Source organism: Megalopta genalis, chromosome 14, assembly GCF_051020955.1.
Source record: "Megalopta genalis isolate 19385.01 chromosome 14, iyMegGena1_principal, whole genome shotgun sequence".
Lineage (NCBI taxonomy): Eukaryota > Metazoa > Arthropoda > Insecta > Hymenoptera > Halictidae > Megalopta > Megalopta genalis.
The window spans coordinates 1,048,687-1,068,864 of NC_135026.1; the positions used below are offsets into that span (position 1 = coordinate 1,048,687).

Below are 20,178 nucleotides of genomic sequence, written 5' to 3' on the forward strand. Positions count from 1 at the left end.
ATCATCATCGAGGCGTTCTTGAGGTTATCAACATCATTGAAGCATTTTCTATTACTATTATGTAATTGTTACTAGTATTATTCGCTTAGTTAACTGAATTAATGTTGAATTGAATTAGGAATTTGAGTTATTGCATTAAGAGTACATGAAGTTTTAAAATGTTGCGTGCCGATTTGTTAAAGAAAGTAAAACGAAAACGTAAGATGAACCTGAAGTAGAAGACATAACAAGTACATTGGAAATAAGCTCATCTGAAAGTTATTCATCACGACAGCCTTCTGTAGATAAAGAGTTGCAACCAGTTCATATGGATGGAGATTTGACTGTATCAAAATATTCACCTGTTGAAATTACATTTTCTTTATCTAATCTTCCACCCACATCTTCTGCACGCCTGAAAATGCGTATCTACCGTTAAAAATAGCCATTGAATTGGTATCGAGATTTGATGGAAAATCATGTTGTTTATTTAACTTCATTAAACAATATAGGCTTGTTAATTCCAGAGTAAAATCGCTAGATAGAATAAATTTATCAGCTCTAATAAAGAATAAAATAGAAGGATATGCATTGCAATTAATAGAAAATAGACAAGAACCAAATAATTTGGAGGAATTAATTAATTTATTAAAGGTAGTTTTAGCAAAAACATATAATCTTGATCACATATATAATGAATTAATGATAGTTAAACAAACAGATAAGGAAAATACAGAAATCTATGGTCAATCTATGGTCATATTGAAAATGCTAAATAGAGGTTTCGATGTAGCTAAAGAAAAGTACCATTGTGAAGAATTACCAGGAGTAATAGCCTTATCAAAGCGAACAGTAATAACTAGATTACATAGAGGCTTAAGAGATGCTCATATAAGCATATTAATTTCAAAGGAGAAAATGGATAATTTAGAAGCAATAGATTTGTAAATGTGGTTAGAACAAGAAACAGAAAAACAAAAGAAAATATGTGGGAATAATAGGCTATAATTAACAATACTAGAGTTCTTACAATGATTTCTGACAAGCGGTGTTTTGAACGTGGCCAGGATAATCATTTCCGTAAAAAATGCCCAAACTTTCAACGTAGTCAGGATAGATCGTTTGATACTAAATCATTAAATAATTTTATCAAAATTCATTGTAATTTTTGCAAAAAATTAGATCATGGTCAAAGTCGATGTTTTAAGCGGTAAATTGATAAAAGGAAGTCTGAAAATATCTTCAACAGTTCTTATTCTCAAAAGCTAACAGATTTAAACTCGCACAAGATTCCATACAAGGGCACAGTGCATAATTATTTACAAATTACGAGCGCCAAATCCTCGGGTGTAGTTACTAAAAATTAGCTTGAACGAATTTTCTTTACCAATCATCTTAGTTCAACACGAAATCTGTAATAAAAACTCATGTTGTTTTTTAGTTGATATTGGTTATGTTAAGATTATTTGAATTTAAATTTAAAGAGGACTTACTAGCTGGAAACTTGTTCGGCTTGTCGTTAACTCTGCTGCGTCAAGACATCCAATTAACGTCCGAGAAGAGCAATATCCCGTTGGTGTTTCAAAAAGTAATTGCCGACTTGACGAAACGCGGCGTATTTTTTTTAAACATCATGTCATTTATTTTACAAATACGCAATATGTCGATATCAAAACGTAGTCTAACATTCGTAGAAACATCCGAGGCTCCGGAACGATGCGAAAATGTAATATGTTACAGTTTGCACCGTCTTTGAAGTTTTCGCGCTTCCTGTTCCGCGCAGAAACACATAAATCAGGCAATCGGTCCTATCTGTCCTTGGGCCCAGGCGAAAAACCACCCGTAGCAGGCAGTTTCCCGAAAAGCCGTTCCTTACTCAAATTTCATCCCTTGTTTCGTTATGTCCGACAGTTGCGCACCAGATGTTAGACAATCACCGCATCCTCAGATTGTTCCTCTGCATACACCATTCAAGTCGAAGCACTTCCGGGGTTTATTGCCTGCTACGGTCAACGTCTAAAATGCGCGAAACCCCCATGTGCGCCGCTCCTAGGTACGGTCCGTGCCTGCATGTGGCCATTATTCGGAGCGGTCACTTTCCCTTCCGTCCTCCTCCTTCTAACTCTCGATCTTGTCCATTATTTTTTAAACCAATCAGACAGGACAACCGTTCCCATTCTCGACTCAAAAGGAAGGAAGCACGAAGGGTCGACTCGGACACCGAGTTGACTTCGGGAAAAGGATCCCGAGCCCAGGCAGTCTTTCAACCACTTTCAAACCAAACACACTCTACGATTATCTAGCAATCAGTACCGCTTAGTATTAAGTGTTAGAAATAAAGATTTTATAGTGATTACCATACAAGACAATTCATTATATCATCCTTATCATCGTAAAGGGTAATAGGGAACCGCGTCACATTGAGAAATTCATCTGTACGCGGAAACATTGGTCCTTCGAGCCGGATTTAATATCAGTGAATAGGTGAAAACTCAACAGCAACCCTCAGGATGACATCAGCAATCTTCTTCTGAGGCACGTCTACAACAGTTATTCCAACGTACAACCTCAGACCACAAGGAGCTGTAGGTTCAAGGTCGTCACACCGCAAAGGTAGGCTCGTTTATTTCATCACCAAATCCCTTATCGTTTCCTCATTTTCCAACCATGGCTTCTGAAAATACTCAAATCAGCACTCTGCGACGAAAACGTGGTAACATTATCGGACAGATCACGTGGCTAACCAATCTACTAGATCAACAGCAAAATGCTGATCACTGCGATACTCTCCTTATTTCGGAACACATCGACGGACTCAACAAAGCGTGGAGCCGCTTCGACGATATCCAATTCGGGTTAGAAACTCTCGATTCATCTGAAGAAACGCGCCGATTCGAGATTCAAAGCCAGTATTACTCAATAGTAGCTCGGGCAAAGGCAATGATGCAAAGACATGAATTGCCGAACGATCCTCGCGGTGTTAGTCCTGTATCACCAGTATCGACCGCATCAGCCCGGATGGCAATTAAACTACCAGAGATGCGATTACCAACATTTGACGGCACGTTGGAAAATTGGGCATCATTCTACGATGTATTCTCCTCTACGATCGATCGCAATGAAAACCTAACGCCAGTCCAAAAGTTACAATATCTGCGATCAACACTTACCGGAAAGGCCGCGGCATGTATTAGATCATTGAATACCACCGACGCAAACTATCTCGACGCGATAGAAATATTAAAGGATAAATTTCATTGTCCCCGACGGACCCTCCTACGACATTGCGATGCTATTCGCGATATTCCCAAATTGACGAAGGATACTCCAGAAGGCTTGAGCGATTTATTAGACGCGTTAAACCAACACTTGCGGGCACTTCGGAATTTAGGCGAACCAATTGCAACGTGGAACTCCTTTTTAATATCTACGATTTTATCAAAACTTAATCCCGACACCGTTTGGCAATGGGAACTTACTTTATCGGACAAAAACATGCCTCCGTATACCCATTTATTGGAATTTCTGGAGAAACGAGCAAACTGTTCACCAGCAGCGATCATAAAAACCAACGCGACCTACGGAAGTCGCACCATCCCTTCAACTAATCATTCCTACTCAAGTACCAGAGGAATCTCGCGCACGCAGACATATCTTGCCACGAAAACTCCACAGTGTCCGATTTGCAATGGATCGCATCTAACTCGGGATTGCGAAACCTTTAATCTCGCTTCTCCCACCGCTTGGTTCGAAACGGTCGTCAAGACAGCTTTGTGCCAGAACTGTTTGCGACCCGGCCATTCCACGAACGTCTGCCGTTCGTTGTTTACATGCAGAATATGCAATCAACGACACCACACGCTCTTACATCGACAAGAACAAGTAGCACAGGAACGAATCGGTACCTCGCCATCCTCGACACACGAAACGCCGATTCCCACATTACTTCCGGAAGACACGACATCAACCAACGGGAAAACAAGGTCAATATGACCACTATCGAAGAAAACTCCCAGACCCATCCAAGCACGCACATACATAGTCAATACCGATACCAACGAATTATTAGTTACGGCAAAAATCAATATCTTCGATGTCAATCATCAAAAAATATCATGCCGTGCCCTAATTGACACGTGCTCCACCACCAATTTCATGACGAACGATCTGGCCAAGCAACTCCGTTTGTCACAAGAACGATGCAACGTCTCTGTAGGCGCTCTCAATTCTCTTTCGACCATCGCCAATCATACCATTCTCGCGACCATACAATCTAGAGTCAGCAACTTCCAGCGAACCCTCACATTTTTGATCGTGCCAAACATCGCTTCAGTGGTACCAGATCAAACAGTCGATCGTACCATGCTCAAGATCCCTCGCAGTACCGAACTCGCAGACTCAAGGTTCCATCGACCAGCACCAGTTGACATTTTACTGGGAGCTGGAACCGCGCTATCTATATTATGTGTAGGACAAATTAACCTCTCACAACCAGACGGCCCAGACCTTATTCTCCAAAAGACAATGCTTGGATGGGTCATCGGAGGCAGTGTACCAACAGCACAACCAAATCGGCAGGCAACGTGCCACACCACAACAACACTGAAACTCGATTTGGCACGTTTTTGGGAAATGGAAGAAGGTCCACAATCGCAGCATTTGTCAGAATCAGAAGCGACGTGCGAACAACATTTTCAAAATACCACCACACGAAATACAGAAGGTAGATATGTTGTCGCACTTCCATTCAACAAAAACAAGCCTAAGCTGGGAGAATCCGACACGCAAGCGCTGAAACGGCTCATATCTTTAGAGCAAAAATTCAAACGCGATTCAGAATTGGAACATCAATACCGAGCAGTCATCCAGGAATACCTCGATCTTGGACACATGTCCGAGGTGCATGCATCACGTCCAGGATATTATCTTCCACATCATGGGGTCATTAAGATGTCGAGCAACACGACGAAACTGCGCGTAGTCTTCGACGGGTCGGCAGTCACAAGTACCGGAATCTCGCTCAATGACACACTACACACTGGACCCAAGATACAAGATGATTTATTATGCATTTTGCTCCGATTCCGCATCCACCAATATGTCATTACCGGCGACATCGAGAAAATGTATAGACAATTTCTCGTGCGCCCAGAGGACAGACAATACCAAAGAATTCTCTGGCGTGACAACAGGAATTGTGTCAAAACATATGAATTAAATACGGTAACATTCGGTTTATCAGCCGCCCCATATCTAGCTATCAGATGCCTTAAACAATTAGCGCAAGACGAGGGTCATCGATTTCCTTTCGCTGCGAAGATTTTACAGCGGGATTTTTACGTGGACGATGCACTCACCGGCGCATCCACTATACAAGAAGCCCTCACACTACGAAACGAATTGACGCAACTTCTTCATTCAGCTGGATTGAATATTAGACAGTGGGCATCCAATGATCAAGAACTGCTAAGCGGGTTACCGGATCAAAACATCAATCAAAAACTCCACCTCGGCGAATCATCCACAATTAAAACACTCGGGATCGTTTGGGATTCAGCGGAGGACTCCATCACTTACACCGTCAAGCCTCTTACGCATGCATCTCGAGTCACTAAACGGTCAATCAGTTCAGAAATCGCGAAAATCTATGACCCATTGGGTCTTTTAGGTCCTATCATCATTGTCGCAAAACTCCTCCTCCAGAAACTGTGGACTCTGAAGGTGGATTGGGATGAAACACTTCCCATGAGTTTACACACCCAATGGACACGATATTATACACAACTGCCATTACTCAATAATGTGAAATTCCATCGGAAAACCATAATTACTGCCGCTTCAGACATAGAGCTTCATGGGTTCTGTGACGCCAGCGAGAAGGCCTACGGAGCTTGCATATATCTGCGTTCGACCAATGCACAAGGCGAAACGCAGGTAGAACTCCTCGCAGCCTAATCAAAGGTTGCACCATTGAAGAGTCAGTCCATCCCGCGACTCGAGTTATGCGGAGCACTGCTACTTACCGCTCTACTAAATACGATCCTAAGGGCATTACACATCCAGATCGACCGTACAATCCTGTGGACAGACTCAACAATAGTCTTACATTGGCTAAATGCGTCTCCACATACCCTGAAAACCTTCGTCGCCAACCGAGTAGCAGAAATACAGTCAAAAACCACAATCTCCGATTGGCCCCACGTCAGCTCCTCAGATAATCCAGCAGATTTACTCTCTCGAGGTCAAACTGTTCAAGACTTCTTGAGAGCATCCATATGGCAACACGGACCACACTGGCTCCGACAGGAACGGGCGCTCTGGCCTATTCGGGAATTGATACCATGTATCGAAGATCCGGAGCAAAGAAAGGTCACCTGTGTGGCCACAACTACCACGCCAGTGGACACGAGTATCATAGAACGGTACTCATCATGGGGAAAATTGCTGCGGATTATTGCACTATGCCGACGATGGAAACCGGGTCGGATTATAAAGGGGAGTGTCACCGCGACCGAACTGGCACAAACAAAAATCACCATAATCAAATTGGTCCGAGCCAAACATTTCGAAAGGGAACTACGCACCCTTAACCGGCGAGCTGATCAGGAAATTCCACACAAGCTAGCAAAACTAAGTCCATTTATCGATCAAGACGGTATTCTCAGAGTAAGAGGTCGATTACACAATTCAGCCTTGACGTTTTCACAAACGCATCCCATAATACTACCAAAATCACACGTCACGTCCTGCATTATTTTAAAGGAACACACGGACCTACTACATGCGGGGACTCAACACACATTGCACTCACTAAGGAAAACATATTGGCCAATCGATGGTCGAAGTCAAGTGTAGCAGACCATTTCGAAATGTGTCCGTTGTCGTCGAGCCAACCCACCACCCGTCAATTATATTATGGGCAATCTACCCCGAGCAAGGGTAACAGAATCGCGTCCATTTGCCAACGTGGGAGTCGATTACTGTGGACCATTCTTTATAAAAGAGCGAAAACATAGAAACCGCGGTCGCGTCAAGGTCTATGTTGCGGTCTTCGTATGTTTAGCTGTAAAGGCCGTACATCTCGAGCTCGTTAGCGATCTAACCAGCGAAGCCTTCATCGCAGCACTACGACGCTTCATCGCGAGAAGAGGTTTTTGTACAAATCTATACTCCGATAACGGCACCAATTTCAAGGGAGCAGAAGGTGAATTTCGGGAGCTGCGAGAACTGTTACGTGCGGATGATCATCGCGAAAAGGTGACCACATTCCTCGCCGAACGCGCCATCAATTGGCATTTCATCCCACCACAAACTCCCCATTTTGGAGGTCTCTGGGAAGCGGCAGTGAAATCCTTCAAACATCATTTTAAACGCGTCGTAGGTGTTGAATTATTGACATTTGAAAATCTAAACACATTAATTATTGACATCGAAGCCATCCTCAACTCCCGACCCCTCACTCCAATTTCATCCGATCCAACAGATCTCCTTGCATTAACTCCGGGTCATTTCCTCATTGGTGAGGCTATCACGAGTCTACGCGAGCGCGACTTGAAAGACACTCCGTCGAATCGATTGTCCCAATGGCAACGTATCCAACAATTAAGGCAGCATTTTTGGAAACGTTGGCATCGAGAATATCTAAATGAACTGACTACCCGCAATAAATGGACCAGAGGACATCATCCGATCACTGAGGGCACCATCGTTCTTCTCAGGGAAGATAACGTGCCTTCCATGCAGTGGCCTCTCGGACGCGTAATCAAAACCTATCCAGGCTCCGACGGCATAGTTCGCACAGTCACAGTGAAGACTGCTACGAGCGTGCTCGATCGGAACGTCAAAAAACTCGTCCCATTACCAATCGAGTCGGGTGACGAAAACCAAGGACGCAACGAACCCATGACAGAAGATGGCCAGCCCGAGAATTCTACCTCCAACAATTCATAGACATAAGAATCACATGAACACGCACCTTGACACCACACATCACCTGCACACACCATACACATTATATATTTACCATCAGTATTAGTCACTATACATAAGAAACACTCATTCCTCTTCGATCGGTTCCCTCTCAAGGGGGGGAGGATGTTCCGCGCAGAAACACATAAATCAGGCAATCGGTCCTATCTGTCCTTGGGCCCAGGCGAAAAACCACCCGTAGCAGGCAGTTTCCCGGAAAGCCGTTCCTTACTCAAATTTCATCCCTTGTTTCGTTATGTCCGACAGTTGCGCACCAGATGTTAGACAATCACCGCATCCTCAGATTGTTCCTCTGCATACACCATTCAAGTCGAAGCACTTCCGGGGTTTATTGCCTGCTACGGTCAACGTCTAAAATGCGCGAAACCCCCATGTGCGCCGCTCCTAGGTACGGTCCGTGCCTGCATGTGGCCATTATTCGGAGCGGTCACTTTCCCTTCCGTCCTCCTCCTTCTAACTCTCGATCTTGTCCATTATTTTTTAAACCAATCAGACAGGACAACCGTTCCCACTCTCGACTCAAAAGGAAGGAAGCACGAAGGGTCGACTCGGACACCGAGTTGACTTCGGGAAAAGGATCCCGAGCCCAGGCAGTCTTTCAACCACTTTCAAACCAAACACACTCTACGATTATCTAGCAATCAGTACCGCTTAGTATTAAGTGTTAGAAATAAAGATTTTATAGTGATTACCATACAAGACAATTCATTATATCATCCTTATCATCGTAAAGGGTAATAGGGAACCGCGTCACATTGAGAAATTCATCTGTACGCGGAAACACTTCCTCCGCGGAAATTTGAGCCTGGTAAGCCTCGATTCTTCTCTTCATGGCTAGTTTCAACTGTTTCTGTTTGCGAGCATAATTGGTTTTGATTACTTGCATGAGCCTCTCTTTCTTAGGTTCGCGCACTACTGCCACTCTTAAACTTCGGCTTGCTTCTTCCAGGCGTTATCTTTGGCTTATCTTTAGCTTTGGCATTATCTTTGGCTTATCTTTGAAAGGAAGCTCCTTCTGCAAACTTCGAGGAATAGACAAAGATTTGAAGATCTTTAGTTCCCTTTCGATGTTCGTGTACATCGAGTCCGCGTTGACCGGCAAACGAATGTTTAGTTCCCTTTTTAGCTGCCCGGTCGTTTTCACACACATTCCTTGCCAACGGTTCTACTCGTCAGCCGATAGTAAAAGCGACGTGACGGGATTATAGAATTTCGGGATATTGACTTTGTACCAGGTACAGCAAAAATACAATGTCGCTTAGAAGTATCTTGTCCTCAAACGTAGCCCGAAAACAACCCTCCGACTTCGAAACAGCTTTTTTTATTTGACCGCGTTATACCCGACACTGTTTTTATCTTGGCACCTTCGAATTTTGCCACCTTAAGGGCACTTTTGAACATGTCCTTGATGAATGCAGTCTTTTTAGAATGCCGGTGAGCTTCAGCTTTTTCATGAGCTGGGTGCTCTTGTCCACCTCGACTATAGAACCGGTCGCCACTATTCTGAATCCCGGCGCTATGCTAGCAACATCCTGCCCAGCGGAATTACAGGATTCCAAAAGTGTACCATACAGGCAACATGTTCCAGCGTGTACTTCCACATTCTGCTTCTCAAGTTGTCCTCCAGCTTCGAGAAGATCGCGAGCGTCTGGAATCGTCTCCAACCCACGGAAATTATTAATGGATCTCGGATCTTGAGAATCTTCGAGTACCATAGGTGCTTCTTCATCCTCGTCTGCACATATCCTATGTTTTCTTCACCATGCAAGAGTCCTCCTATGAACCGCGGATACGCGGGATCCAGATGAGTGATCAGCTCGCAAAGCACGTTTTCCAACTCAATGCGAACGTACATACCAGGACGATATCCTTCCAACTGAACCCGCACAGTGTCCTCCATTCCATCGAATTCCGAATTGTTCAAGTTCGCTTGTCTCTCCACCTCCGACTTGAGGTCGTCGTAATACGTTTTCGTCTCGCCGTTGTCATATCCCATGTCTCCCCCCACGCGCGCGAACTGTTCTCTTTCAACTTTCTCTTCTTCTTTAAAAGATTCCTCTTCTTCTCGATATCGTCGTTCATCGACTCCTTCGGTGCTTCAGTCTTGTGCCATGTCGTCTAATTTCAATAGCTCCTCGCTTTCGCCATCCTCTACCGCGGTATCATCGTCGTCGGTTAGGTCCTTCTGCAATGATCCATGTTGGCATAAGTTCATTTCGAGTCCAACGCGCGAATCTTCACTTAGTTCGTCAAAGCTAGTTTATTATATTTGCTCGTGCTGGTCAAAGAATCGAGCGCTTCTGCGATCTTATGCTTGATTTTTATATCAGACTCTTTGCTCGTCGAATGATAAACTTCCGTGTTACCTGATGCGTCTGTCAGTTCACTAACGATCACAGACTTGTATTTCCCCTTGTCTATCTTGTCGTCCGAGTCTAAATCGTTCGACGAACTCTTTGTCTTCTTTTACTTGATTATTCTAGATTTCTTCTTTTTTCTTTTTACACTGTTTCTATTCGGTGCCTCCTCGTCCTCACGTTCTTCTTTCAATTCGTCAGTATCCCAACTGTCGTCTTCATCTTCATCGTCCAATTCGTTGTCGCTCACAGTTTCGTCAACGTAATCGCCAAAAGTTTTCTCGACGTCCATTGTCTTAATCGGAGTAGTATCGTTGAACAGCTGCAGCTCGCTGTATTGTAATTTCTGATCGAGGGTCTCCTGAGTGTCTATCGGAGCTCCAACCAAACCCGTATCCTCCTCCTTGTGAGAATGACTGCCACCTAATTCTACATAAACGGCATCTTTGTCGTAAACTACCCCCCCCCCCCCGAAAAGGGTGCGTAAATCAAACGTTCCTTTTCTACCAATGCACGATTTTTAAGCTCCGCTAGCAGAGGGCAGGGATCTGGAAGAAAACTGACATCCTTAATTTTCAGATCACCGCATCCAGGAATGTGTATAGACGTTTCCTTGATTAAACTTCCCTCACATACCTGTAAAAAATGGTATGATGTAGAATTCATGATAACTTTGTATAGAGTGTAATCTTTACTTATATACCTATACTATCTATCAGTTTTTCAATTTTGTCATATTGATTCCAGAGGTGTTAACCACTTGCGCTGGAAAGACGTGCCATGCTTTTGTCACAGAATCGCCAACGACGTGGTATGTATGTTATCATGCGATTGTCACAGAAACAAAAACTACGTGCATGGCACGTCGGGTGGGATTGTTTGCCAGAGCACAGATTATCATTGCACTGCATAGCGTACAAGAAACTATTAAAAGTCCTAGGTCGAAAATAAATTAGTTTAGAAAATATAAATCTTTTTCCAATTTCTCTGAGGCATTGAACACTGTGTGACGCCTCCCAGCGAGTTACACTGGACTGTTCTGGTACACGCATCGGTGAACTTTTTGCCAGCGCAAGTGGTTAAGTCTTCCACTCTATCTGCCAAAATATACGGATGCATACCACGTCAAGTCAGAGGCTTAAACTTCATCACAAATATGAACCTCGCCAGGTTTTCCATCTCTGTTTGTAAATATTGTGCATGAAGCATCCCAGATAGATAGAACAATTTTGCTTCAGCATAAACTTTGGTCCAAAACCTTTGTTTCAACGTTTCCTTAATCCTTTTTAATTGTTTTGTATTTTTTATTCAGTCTAAATGAGTTAAAACTCTCATGATCCTGGGCATTCCATGCATCTGACATATATTCAAAAATTCAAAGATTTCCATTTAAAAACCGAAAGAGCCATCTATTAGGAGCAAAACCAAGTTTGCCACTTTTGCTATATCTATCATGCAGTTGGTGTCATTGTTACATTCCATAAAAGTAATTCTTCTCTTTTTGCTGGAAACAACAGTAACCGGACCTACTATATTGGTCAGCGATTGTTTCACATAACTCTTGATTAGACATTGAATTAGCAAAGATTTTCCTACCTTTAGAGGACCAACCACGGCAACCAGAATAGAGGAGGTGGTTCCAGGGGAGTTCTGTCCACACCAAAGGTATGTGTTGTTTCTTAGTTTCTATATCCTGTTTACGTCGGAAACATCTTTCCGCCTTAATTGCGGAATGAAATGCGAAAGTTTTTGGATTCTTCTATTCATCTGTGTTAGCTCTTGCACGTGTTCGTTCTTCGCCTCCTTTTTAGAGGCCTTGCGACCAGCATTGCGTTCTCTGTGCGACTTATGTTTCACCGTACCTTCTGTTTCGTAAACCATTTTAAATTTCTTTACGAAATCGTTTCGACGACTAAATATATTACACTAATAAAACCACCTCTCGATTTCACTCCAAGCTAGGTTATGCGATCTTTAGGAAGAAACGGGCAAAGTTGTTTTACATTGTGCACATGTGGGCGATTGTGATGCCTCTTATGGAGAAAAAGTAAAAGATAATTCGGCGCTGTACAGCGCCATTTCATGTAGTGACAAACACTCAAACTCTTAGGTAAAATTGTCGACACAAAGTCGATTATCACATCATAGCTTAGAATCCTTAAATCCATACAGATAGACGAGATAGACGACTTTGTATGATAGACGAGATATCAGATATCACTTCTATATCTCGTCTGTGATGTAATATCTGTACGAATTTACGGATCCTGAGACTGTACTATGATTATCAACCTGGTAATTGATTATCGGTAATTTGGGTTACCAGTTTGAATCGTTTGCTACTTCATGAAGTAACGTTATGTGGACAACTTGAAAAAACAGATGTTTCGTACTGGAATTTGCAGTATCTAACGGCAAAAATATCTTTAATTGAATAAATTGAATTGTATATTTTAGTGATTTCTCGTTGAAATGTTTTATAATTTTCAAGGACCCAAATTAATACGAAAGAAATTAAAGGAACGCACTATAAAGAAATCTGTATCTGAAACAAATTGCGATATACGTTACATTGCCTGTTTGTATTGATACGGCTCCCGTCTCTCTCTCTTGTTCGTATGTAAATATAATAAATTAAATCACTATCTTTAAATATTATTTTGAAGGGAATTTCAAATTTGAATAACTTCATGTAATTATTCTATTTTGTTTATTATAAAATCAATAATATTCAAAACTATGTGATCAAGCGCTATGTAGAAATAAAATACAAATGTTAATGTTAGTAACAAGTAAGTATTTGAAAATCGTCGAATTTGTTGTACAGAGCTCTTATATTTAGACGTACAGAAATAAATTTAATCAAATTCGAGTTTTGATTTTATGTACTAAAGTAAAATTCACTAGAACCTCGCGCAACAAATATAATACAGTAGCGCCAACGCAAATCACACCTATGTTCGCGTGGTCAACTATCACACTACATTCCAATCACGAACATAGAAGGAAGAACAATGAAGAATGAATGAATGGCAGAATCAGATAGGAATTCTCAGAGAAAAATTTTTAATAAACAACAGTTTAATAATAATAATCATCTTGTATAAGATTTGTACATCTAATGATTTAAAGTTAAAATACTTATGCATATTTTTTACAATTACATACAAAGTAATTTTATTTGTTATTATCTTTCATAGTACACCTTATCTGTTATTTTTAAACATATTTCATAATTCATATCTATTTAATTAAGTAAAGTATACTTGTGTTTTATTTAATTAATATTTTACATTGTTTCTTACTCGTTCAAACTGTTTAAAAATTTTCGACAATAAACTCAAAAATAAAAAAAATTTTATTTACCATATCAGTAATTTGTGATGAGTACTTGTACAAAAGATTCTTTGTATAAGATAGGTGGTACTTATTGTTCATAAAGATACATGGTACAAAATTTAGGTATAAATAATGTATATACTGTAATATAAAGTACATAATATAATTTATGTACATATTTTTCAATTCTTTACCTATTTTTTGAAGAATTATCTTTTAATGATAAATATGATTTGTTTACTCTCATTGAGCGTTCCTATAGTAACTTCATTGACTGGAAAAACATAACACCTAGTTCAAAGATATCAATGCTTTCCTGTGCTTCCAACCTTTTACTTAATAAATTGACCGTAGTTTCCAAAAACTTCATTATGCATTTGTAAAAGGTATAGAATTATTAATTCTTACAAACTTCTAAGTAGCTTATACTAAGAAATGTAGAAAATGCCTAACAATTTAATATAATATATTTATTTTTAACATTAGATGGTTGATATTAAAACTGCAAATACAAATTTGGAAGATCTAACTCAAATGTTAGAAGACATGGATAATTTAGATATGGACCTACTTAATAACTCATTTAAAAATACGTCTGTTACAAGTATTTTTAAAGATTCTAACTCACAGTTGGATGGAGATTTGAAAAGAAGGATCACACTTAAAGGTGATTTAAAAATATTCAAAGTATTCAGGTATTTTAGCAACAAGTTGTAATTTTTACTAAAACATAGCATTATAATTAAAATCTTTAATTAAAGATACAATTTTTTATTTATATACAACATGTAATACTTAATGTTGCATTTATTAATTTATATTGAGTTACTGATAGTTTACATAATTTCTAGAAATTGTAAATAATAATTTTTTTTATATAGATAGTAATGAAGATGATTCATTAAATGGTTTGCTACTTGATGATGATAATTCTTTGAAAGAAAAGAAAAATTTTCTTACAAGTGGAAGTAAAAGTAGCTTAATGGAAGATTTGTTTAAAATCAAAACACCTGAAACAAGTATTAAAGTGAATAATGAATCAGAAACAAAACATAATTTTGCACATGGGGATATTAATGAATTACTTTTACAAAAGTCAAGTAATTATGCAGCTAATAGCAATTCCATTTTATTACAAAGTAAAACATCCACTGAGAAACATGATCAAAAGCTGCAAAGTGTCCTTAAAAGTAAAGAAGATATTTTATCAAATAGGCTTGGCAATAGCAAATTAAATCTGGCAGATGATAAATCAAAAAGATCATCACTAATAGAGAGTTTATTTGAAAACAAACCTCATTCATTTTTTACTAAAAATGTAGAATTTGAAAACTCCTCATATTCTACAGAATTTATAAGTACTGAAAAAAAACAAAAATCTCAGCCCGTTGAACAGTCAAATAAATCACTTGGAAGAGAATCTCGAAGAGGTAGAAGAAATACAAAAGTTGTAAATGATCCACTTGGATTATTATCTACTGATTTGTTATCTGAACAAAATCTTGAGCTGGTAATTACATTAAATTGTTTACCTTTAGTACCTTAATTAGTTTCAACTTTGTATTATATTAATACTTACTGTTATTTTTTGCTTACTTTTTTTATACATTGTCTTTAACCTGTCTGGTCCAAATGCTTCTTCCTCTCTGTATACTCTATTTGTGTTTATTACTGATATTTGTTTTTACTGTTTGTTTTAATCTATAGTTTTTAGTTTGCCTGCTATTTTCATGTGTTAATATACATATAATCTAATTGTAGTACATAATGTATATAAGTATAATGTAGGAAACATATCCTAGTTTTAACACAATTGAAAATATGTATTCTATTAGATAAACAAGCGCCCGTTATTTTAAATAATGCAAAACAAAATATTGCAGTCCATTTATAGTCAAGTTACATAGAAATATTATTTACATTTTTATTAATATTTATATTAAATTACATGTTTTGCAGTTTTTTCTCCAATGTATTCTCAATTTTTAAGGTAACAGATGAGAATGTATCAGCTAAAGATATTAATGTACAAAATTCTAAGTTAGAAAAAAATTTGCCAGAATGGTTAGGTGGTACAAAGAAATTAGAAGAGAAAAAGAGTAATGAAGTAAAAGAGGAAATAATTCCAAAAGATTATTTACCGAATGATATTGAAAGAACAACTTTTGATAAACAAATTATTGAATCTCAAGATATTAAAAGTTCAACAAGTGCTAAAGTAGCTGATGAAAATATTTTAATTCAAGGCGGTTTGCCGCTATTATTTGGTACACAATTTAATCAGCAAGCTGCAATTATAACTATGCAACAGCAAGAACATGAATTAAGGACTGCAAATATGCTGTCTCAACAAAATGAACAGTTGAATAAAGTTTCTGGTACTCAACAAATCATACTTGGTGATCAAGAAAAGCAATTTAATTTGTTGTTGAAATTACAATTTGAAAGACAACTTTTATTAGAGAAACAAATAAAAACACAACAAGAACGCATTGATCAATATATACAAGTAAGCATTATTTTAAACATAGTAATTCACTCTTTTCAATGCAAGAAGACATTAAATAAGTGAATATATATTTAAAATTGTATTTTTTTAAGAACTTAATGGCTCAACCTATGCCAATATCAAGTAGTACATCAGTATATACTAGCTGTAAATCTGAAGAAAATGGAAGAGAAAAAATTATATTAAATGAGAAAGAAGAATTGGAGAAGAAAATAGAAATACTACAAATAGAGAAATCTAAATTAGAGAATTTATTAATTACTACAAATGAAAGGCATAATAATGAAGTGACATGTCAAATTGAGTTTTATGAGTATGTTTACTATAATGTTTGACTGATTTCAAAGCTTTAAGATACAATAAAGGAAAGAAGTTTTATTTTTAGGAGACAAATTTCGTTTCTAAAAGAGGGAATGTTAAAATTTGAAGAAAGAGTAAGACAAGAAATAGAAGTATTAGAAACAGATTACATAGTAAAATTAGAAAAATTAAGGAATGACAAAATACAAATGGAAAACCTTCACAAAGAAGAAATACATAACTTAAAGGTTTATAGTCATATAATTTATTTCATTCATATATGCATATAATTTAATATGTGATTGTTAATATTGATAATTAGCAATATTATTTAAATTTTAAACAGAATGAACACATTAAACACATACAAGAACTTAAGGAACTCCATTCTCAAAATGTAAGCTTTTTACAAAAAGAATATTCAAATATAATAGAAAATATATGTAGAGCTAAACAGACAGAAGATGAAGTAATTGAAACTATTGCAATTCGGAAAGATGATGTGGAAAATATGTTACAAAATGCTAATTGTATTATTAAAACCATGAAAGAGAATAAAGAAAAAATAGAATTTAAAGATATTGAGTTAACAGGCCGCCATGAAAATTATTTAAAAGTATATGAGGATGATATAAAAGGTAAGCATATCAATTATATATCAACTTTTCTTAATTCTGCTTGATACTTTACAGCCCAAAAACTTGATTTGAAGAATCAAACTGATATTTTTAAAAAAGATCATAATAAATTTATTGAAACAGTAGAAAAATTTGGTACTCAATTTACACAGCTTATGGAACAACTTCAAAAGCATGCTACACATAATAATCAAATGCAAAAAATGCTTGAAAACAAGACAGCATATCTTTTAAGAGAAAGAGAGCTGTTTGAAGAAAAAATAAAATGGGAAAGAGATTATTTAGAGGTACAAATAAAGCATCTATTAGTAGAGCACCATGAACATGAGCTTGTTTAAAATAATGTTTCAAAACGCATAGTATGTACTTCTAATCAACACATTAAATGCAGGTTATTTTTCATGATTTAATTAATACCTGAAGAGTTTTAAAAATTAGCACTAATTAAAAATATGCTGTGAATTTGATTTATTTTTTTGTAGTTTTTCAGCATAAACTTAATAATAGTTTACGATTAAATATTATTTTACAGAATATCATATTATGTAAATAATAAATAAGAATATATATCCACATTTCAATCAAATATATAAAAAAGATATATTGTTTTGTATATAATCTGTTATATGTGCAGACGTTGAAAGAATCTTGGACAAAAGAACAAAATAGACAATTGCAATTAATTCAACAAGAAAGAGAGGCAATAGTAGCAGAAAAAGCACAATTACAAACGATGAATAGACTCAAACTTAATAGCAACGATATTGCCAAAGTTGAGGTATAAACAATTATGATTGAATTAAAACATTAATATTGAAAATTATGCTGTACAGTAATATTTATATTTGAATAATCATCTTAGTTAGAAGCTGCTATTCAAACTGCACAAGAAGCTACAGCTTGTGCTAATCATGCAAAACTAAAATGGCAAGAAAAAATGAACGAACTTAATGCTCATAAGCAAACTTTACATGACAAAGAAAATCTACTTGTTTTGCGAGCTAAAGAACTCGAGAAGCTCACACAGGTACCATTTACTACAAAAATACATGTTATAATACTGCAATCGTATCTCTAAGACTTTAAGAACAAGTGTTATAAGGTTTTGGAACATTATAGTTGGCTTTAACAAAAAAGCAAGAAGGAATGAAAGCTTTAGAAGATGCAAAATACTTAGAAAGTCAGCATAAAGAGACACTCGATTTGCTGCAAATGCAACTTAAAGCAGTAACGGGGAAGGAAAAAAGAATTGCTAGTGAACAATACAATATTATTAAGTAAGTAAATGAAAAAGTATTTTTGAGCAAGATTATTCACGTAAAAATATATGTATTGTTTAATTAAATGCATGTTCTTATCTCAAAGGGGACAAATGATATCAGTGTCTTGTGAAACTGAGAAACCAGAAAGAGACACAAATGTGTCTCATAGTTTTAATAATGAATTGTTGCCGTCTTCTGTTGTACCTTCAACATCTCAAATTACAACAGAATTAATGGTAAGGAAAAAGCATTTATTCAAAACCAATGACAATAAATATTGTCACACAAAATATATCCTTTCTGTATAATTTCCTGTTACAGAAAATTGTAGATCCACATTTAACTATGCTGAAATTAAGTTTTGATGATAATTACGATTCTATCACACAAAATATATGAATAATATTTAATATATAACTAATAGTATAAATAACAGTTATAAAAATAAAATATTTAAATGCTACAGTTGTATTTACAAAATATGAAATATATAAAATCTAGATTAATAACGATTTAATAATGTAATAGTATTATGGTGTTTGATAATAATTTGTAATAAATGTTAATATTTTCCAAGAATCCGTGTTGTAATATTTTCCAAAGTATTGATTTATATTGAATGGAAACATTTAACTATGAATAAGCAAATGTGCATTTTATTTGAATTTTGAAACTTAATTTGAATTAGGAATGAAATATCATAATTTAAAACTTACTCTAATTCATTCAACAATTTTCTTGCAACATATTTACACTGTTCTGTAAAGCTTTTGTTTCAGTCATTATAGATTTTATCCTAGATTTTTCGTTTGTTATAGAACTTGTACAGCATGGCTGAAAAAAATGGGAAATATAAGAAAATAGATAAATAGTGATTTCAATATATGTGACATAAAGTGATCTTACAATATCGTTAATAAGATCTGTAGAGTTAATGTTCTTTTGAATGACATTATCAAAATTTGTATTGGCATTTTGTAGTGACTCATATGTAAAATCAATGGCTTCTGATAAAAATGTGATAGTTTGCCTAAAAATAATCATATCATATACATATCTACTAATTAAAATATCTAATTAATATCTTATATATATATATATATATATATTTTAATTAATATCTAATTAAAATTTATGACTAAAACATTTCTTTTCGTAAAAATAGAAAAGATATAATATTAACTTTAAGTCAATATGTATATATTTTTGTAGTTTATAAATTCATAGACCTCATAAATGTATAAAGATTCGCAATTGACTAAACAAGTTGTCATACCGATGATGTTCATGAGAAATTGGTAATGCTGGAGTAGAGTCAACATTATTTGCACATAAGTTATGTATTAAGTATTTATAAGTCGTTATGCGTCGAAGATTCTTACTGAAAGTTTCCTTATACTCATTTCTCTCATCTAAAATAGGTACGCAATGAGTAGTATACATTAAAACTAAGATAATAATATTGAATAAAGTTGTAAAAACCTCGTATAGCTTTTAATGTATTCATCAAATGATTATATTCTAAATTTTGTTTTTTTTTCTTTTCTTCAAACTGTTTTTCACAAACTGCCTCTGTCTTTTGTAAAATTTCTACAAACGTGTTAATATTATCCATCTCAAAATACAATAACACAAACAGAAATATTAAAAATAATTCTGCAATAAATTTCGACCATGAATTACTTTGGACATAGAAATTCTGTAGCACTCTAAGCTCATGAACCTAAAGCCGCAACCGGCTAAGAATTATGAAGCAAGTAGAGAAACTGCTTCTTCTATGATTGGTTAACGCTTCACAGCTAAAT

General features: G+C 36.7%; 2 protein-coding genes and 1 pseudogene across 9 annotated transcripts; 1 reads left to right on the forward strand and 2 right to left on the reverse strand.

Annotated features, from left to right (window-relative positions):
• Window positions 1–1,216: 1,216 nt before the first annotated feature.
• LOC117220353 (ribosome biogenesis protein BMS1 homolog) lies at window positions 1,217–12,583 on the reverse strand (annotated as a pseudogene). Its single transcript, XR_013034827.1, has 5 exons — window positions 11,337–12,583; window positions 10,438–10,961; window positions 8,661–10,071; window positions 1,473–8,573; window positions 1,217–1,391 (listed from the first exon to the last, which is right to left on the reverse strand). The product of XR_013034827.1 is annotated as a ribosome biogenesis protein BMS1 homolog (transcript).
• On the forward strand, window positions 11,853–18,952 carry twy (fas-binding factor 1 twitchy). Of its 6 annotated transcripts, XM_076526290.1 has the most exons (14): window positions 13,292–13,496; window positions 13,927–14,050; window positions 14,151–14,331; window positions 14,546–15,174; window positions 15,655–16,173; window positions 16,266–16,486; window positions 16,547–16,721; window positions 16,820–17,111; window positions 17,166–17,398; window positions 17,746–17,889; window positions 17,974–18,138; window positions 18,231–18,388; window positions 18,477–18,609; window positions 18,695–18,952. In XM_076526290.1, the coding sequence occupies exons 3-14, from the start codon at window positions 14,151–14,153 to the stop codon at window positions 18,770–18,772; spliced, it is 2,928 nt and encodes a 975-aa protein (XP_076382405.1). In that variant the 5' UTR covers window positions 13,292–13,496; window positions 13,927–14,050; the 3' UTR covers window positions 18,773–18,952. The 6 variants fall into 6 exon arrangements, with proteins under 6 accessions (XP_076382406.1, XP_076382403.1, XP_076382405.1 ...); XM_076526291.1 differs by lacking the exons at window positions 13,292–13,496; window positions 13,927–14,050 and adding an exon at window positions 11,853–11,990; XM_076526288.1 differs by lacking the exon at window positions 13,927–14,050 and having other exon boundaries at window positions 13,291–13,496.
• Window positions 18,604–20,069, reverse strand: LOC117220339 (uncharacterized). 2 transcript variants are annotated; one of them, XM_076526296.1, is made up of 5 exons: window positions 19,856–20,069; window positions 19,650–19,785; window positions 19,280–19,403; window positions 19,090–19,207; window positions 18,604–18,721 (listed from the first exon to the last, which is right to left on the reverse strand). In XM_076526296.1, the coding sequence occupies exons 1-4, from the start codon at window positions 19,986–19,988 to the stop codon at window positions 19,100–19,102; spliced, it is 501 nt and encodes a 166-aa protein (XP_076382411.1). In that variant the 5' UTR covers window positions 19,989–20,069; the 3' UTR covers window positions 18,604–18,721; window positions 19,090–19,099. The 2 variants fall into 2 exon arrangements, with proteins under 2 accessions (XP_076382411.1, XP_076382412.1); XM_076526297.1 differs by having other exon boundaries at window positions 18,649–19,006.
• Between the last annotated feature and the right edge of the window lie 109 nt (window positions 20,070–20,178).

Coding starts and splice junctions, on each gene's coding strand:
- twy (XM_076526288.1), top strand. CDS start 13,347: ATGAATGAATGGCAGAATCAGATAGGAATTCTCAGAGAAAAATTTTTA. Junction 16,487..16,546: donor TGTCAAATTGAGTTTTATGA/GTATGTTTACTA, acceptor AAAGGAAAGAAG/TTTTATTTTTAGGAGACAAA. Junction 17,399..17,745: donor GGGAAAGAGATTATTTAGAG/GTACAAATAAAG, acceptor TTATATGTGCAG/ACGTTGAAAGAATCTTGGAC.
- LOC117220339 (XM_076526296.1), bottom strand. CDS start 19,988: ATGGATAATATTAACACGTTTGTAGAAATTTTACAAAAGACAGAGGCA. Junction 19,786..19,855: donor TACATTAAAAGCTATACGAG/GTTTTTACAACT, acceptor TACCTATTTTAG/ATGAGAGAAATGAGTATAAG. Junction 19,404..19,649: donor ATTTCTCATGAACATCATCG/GTATGACAACTT, acceptor GATTATTTTTAG/GCAAACTATCACATTTTTAT.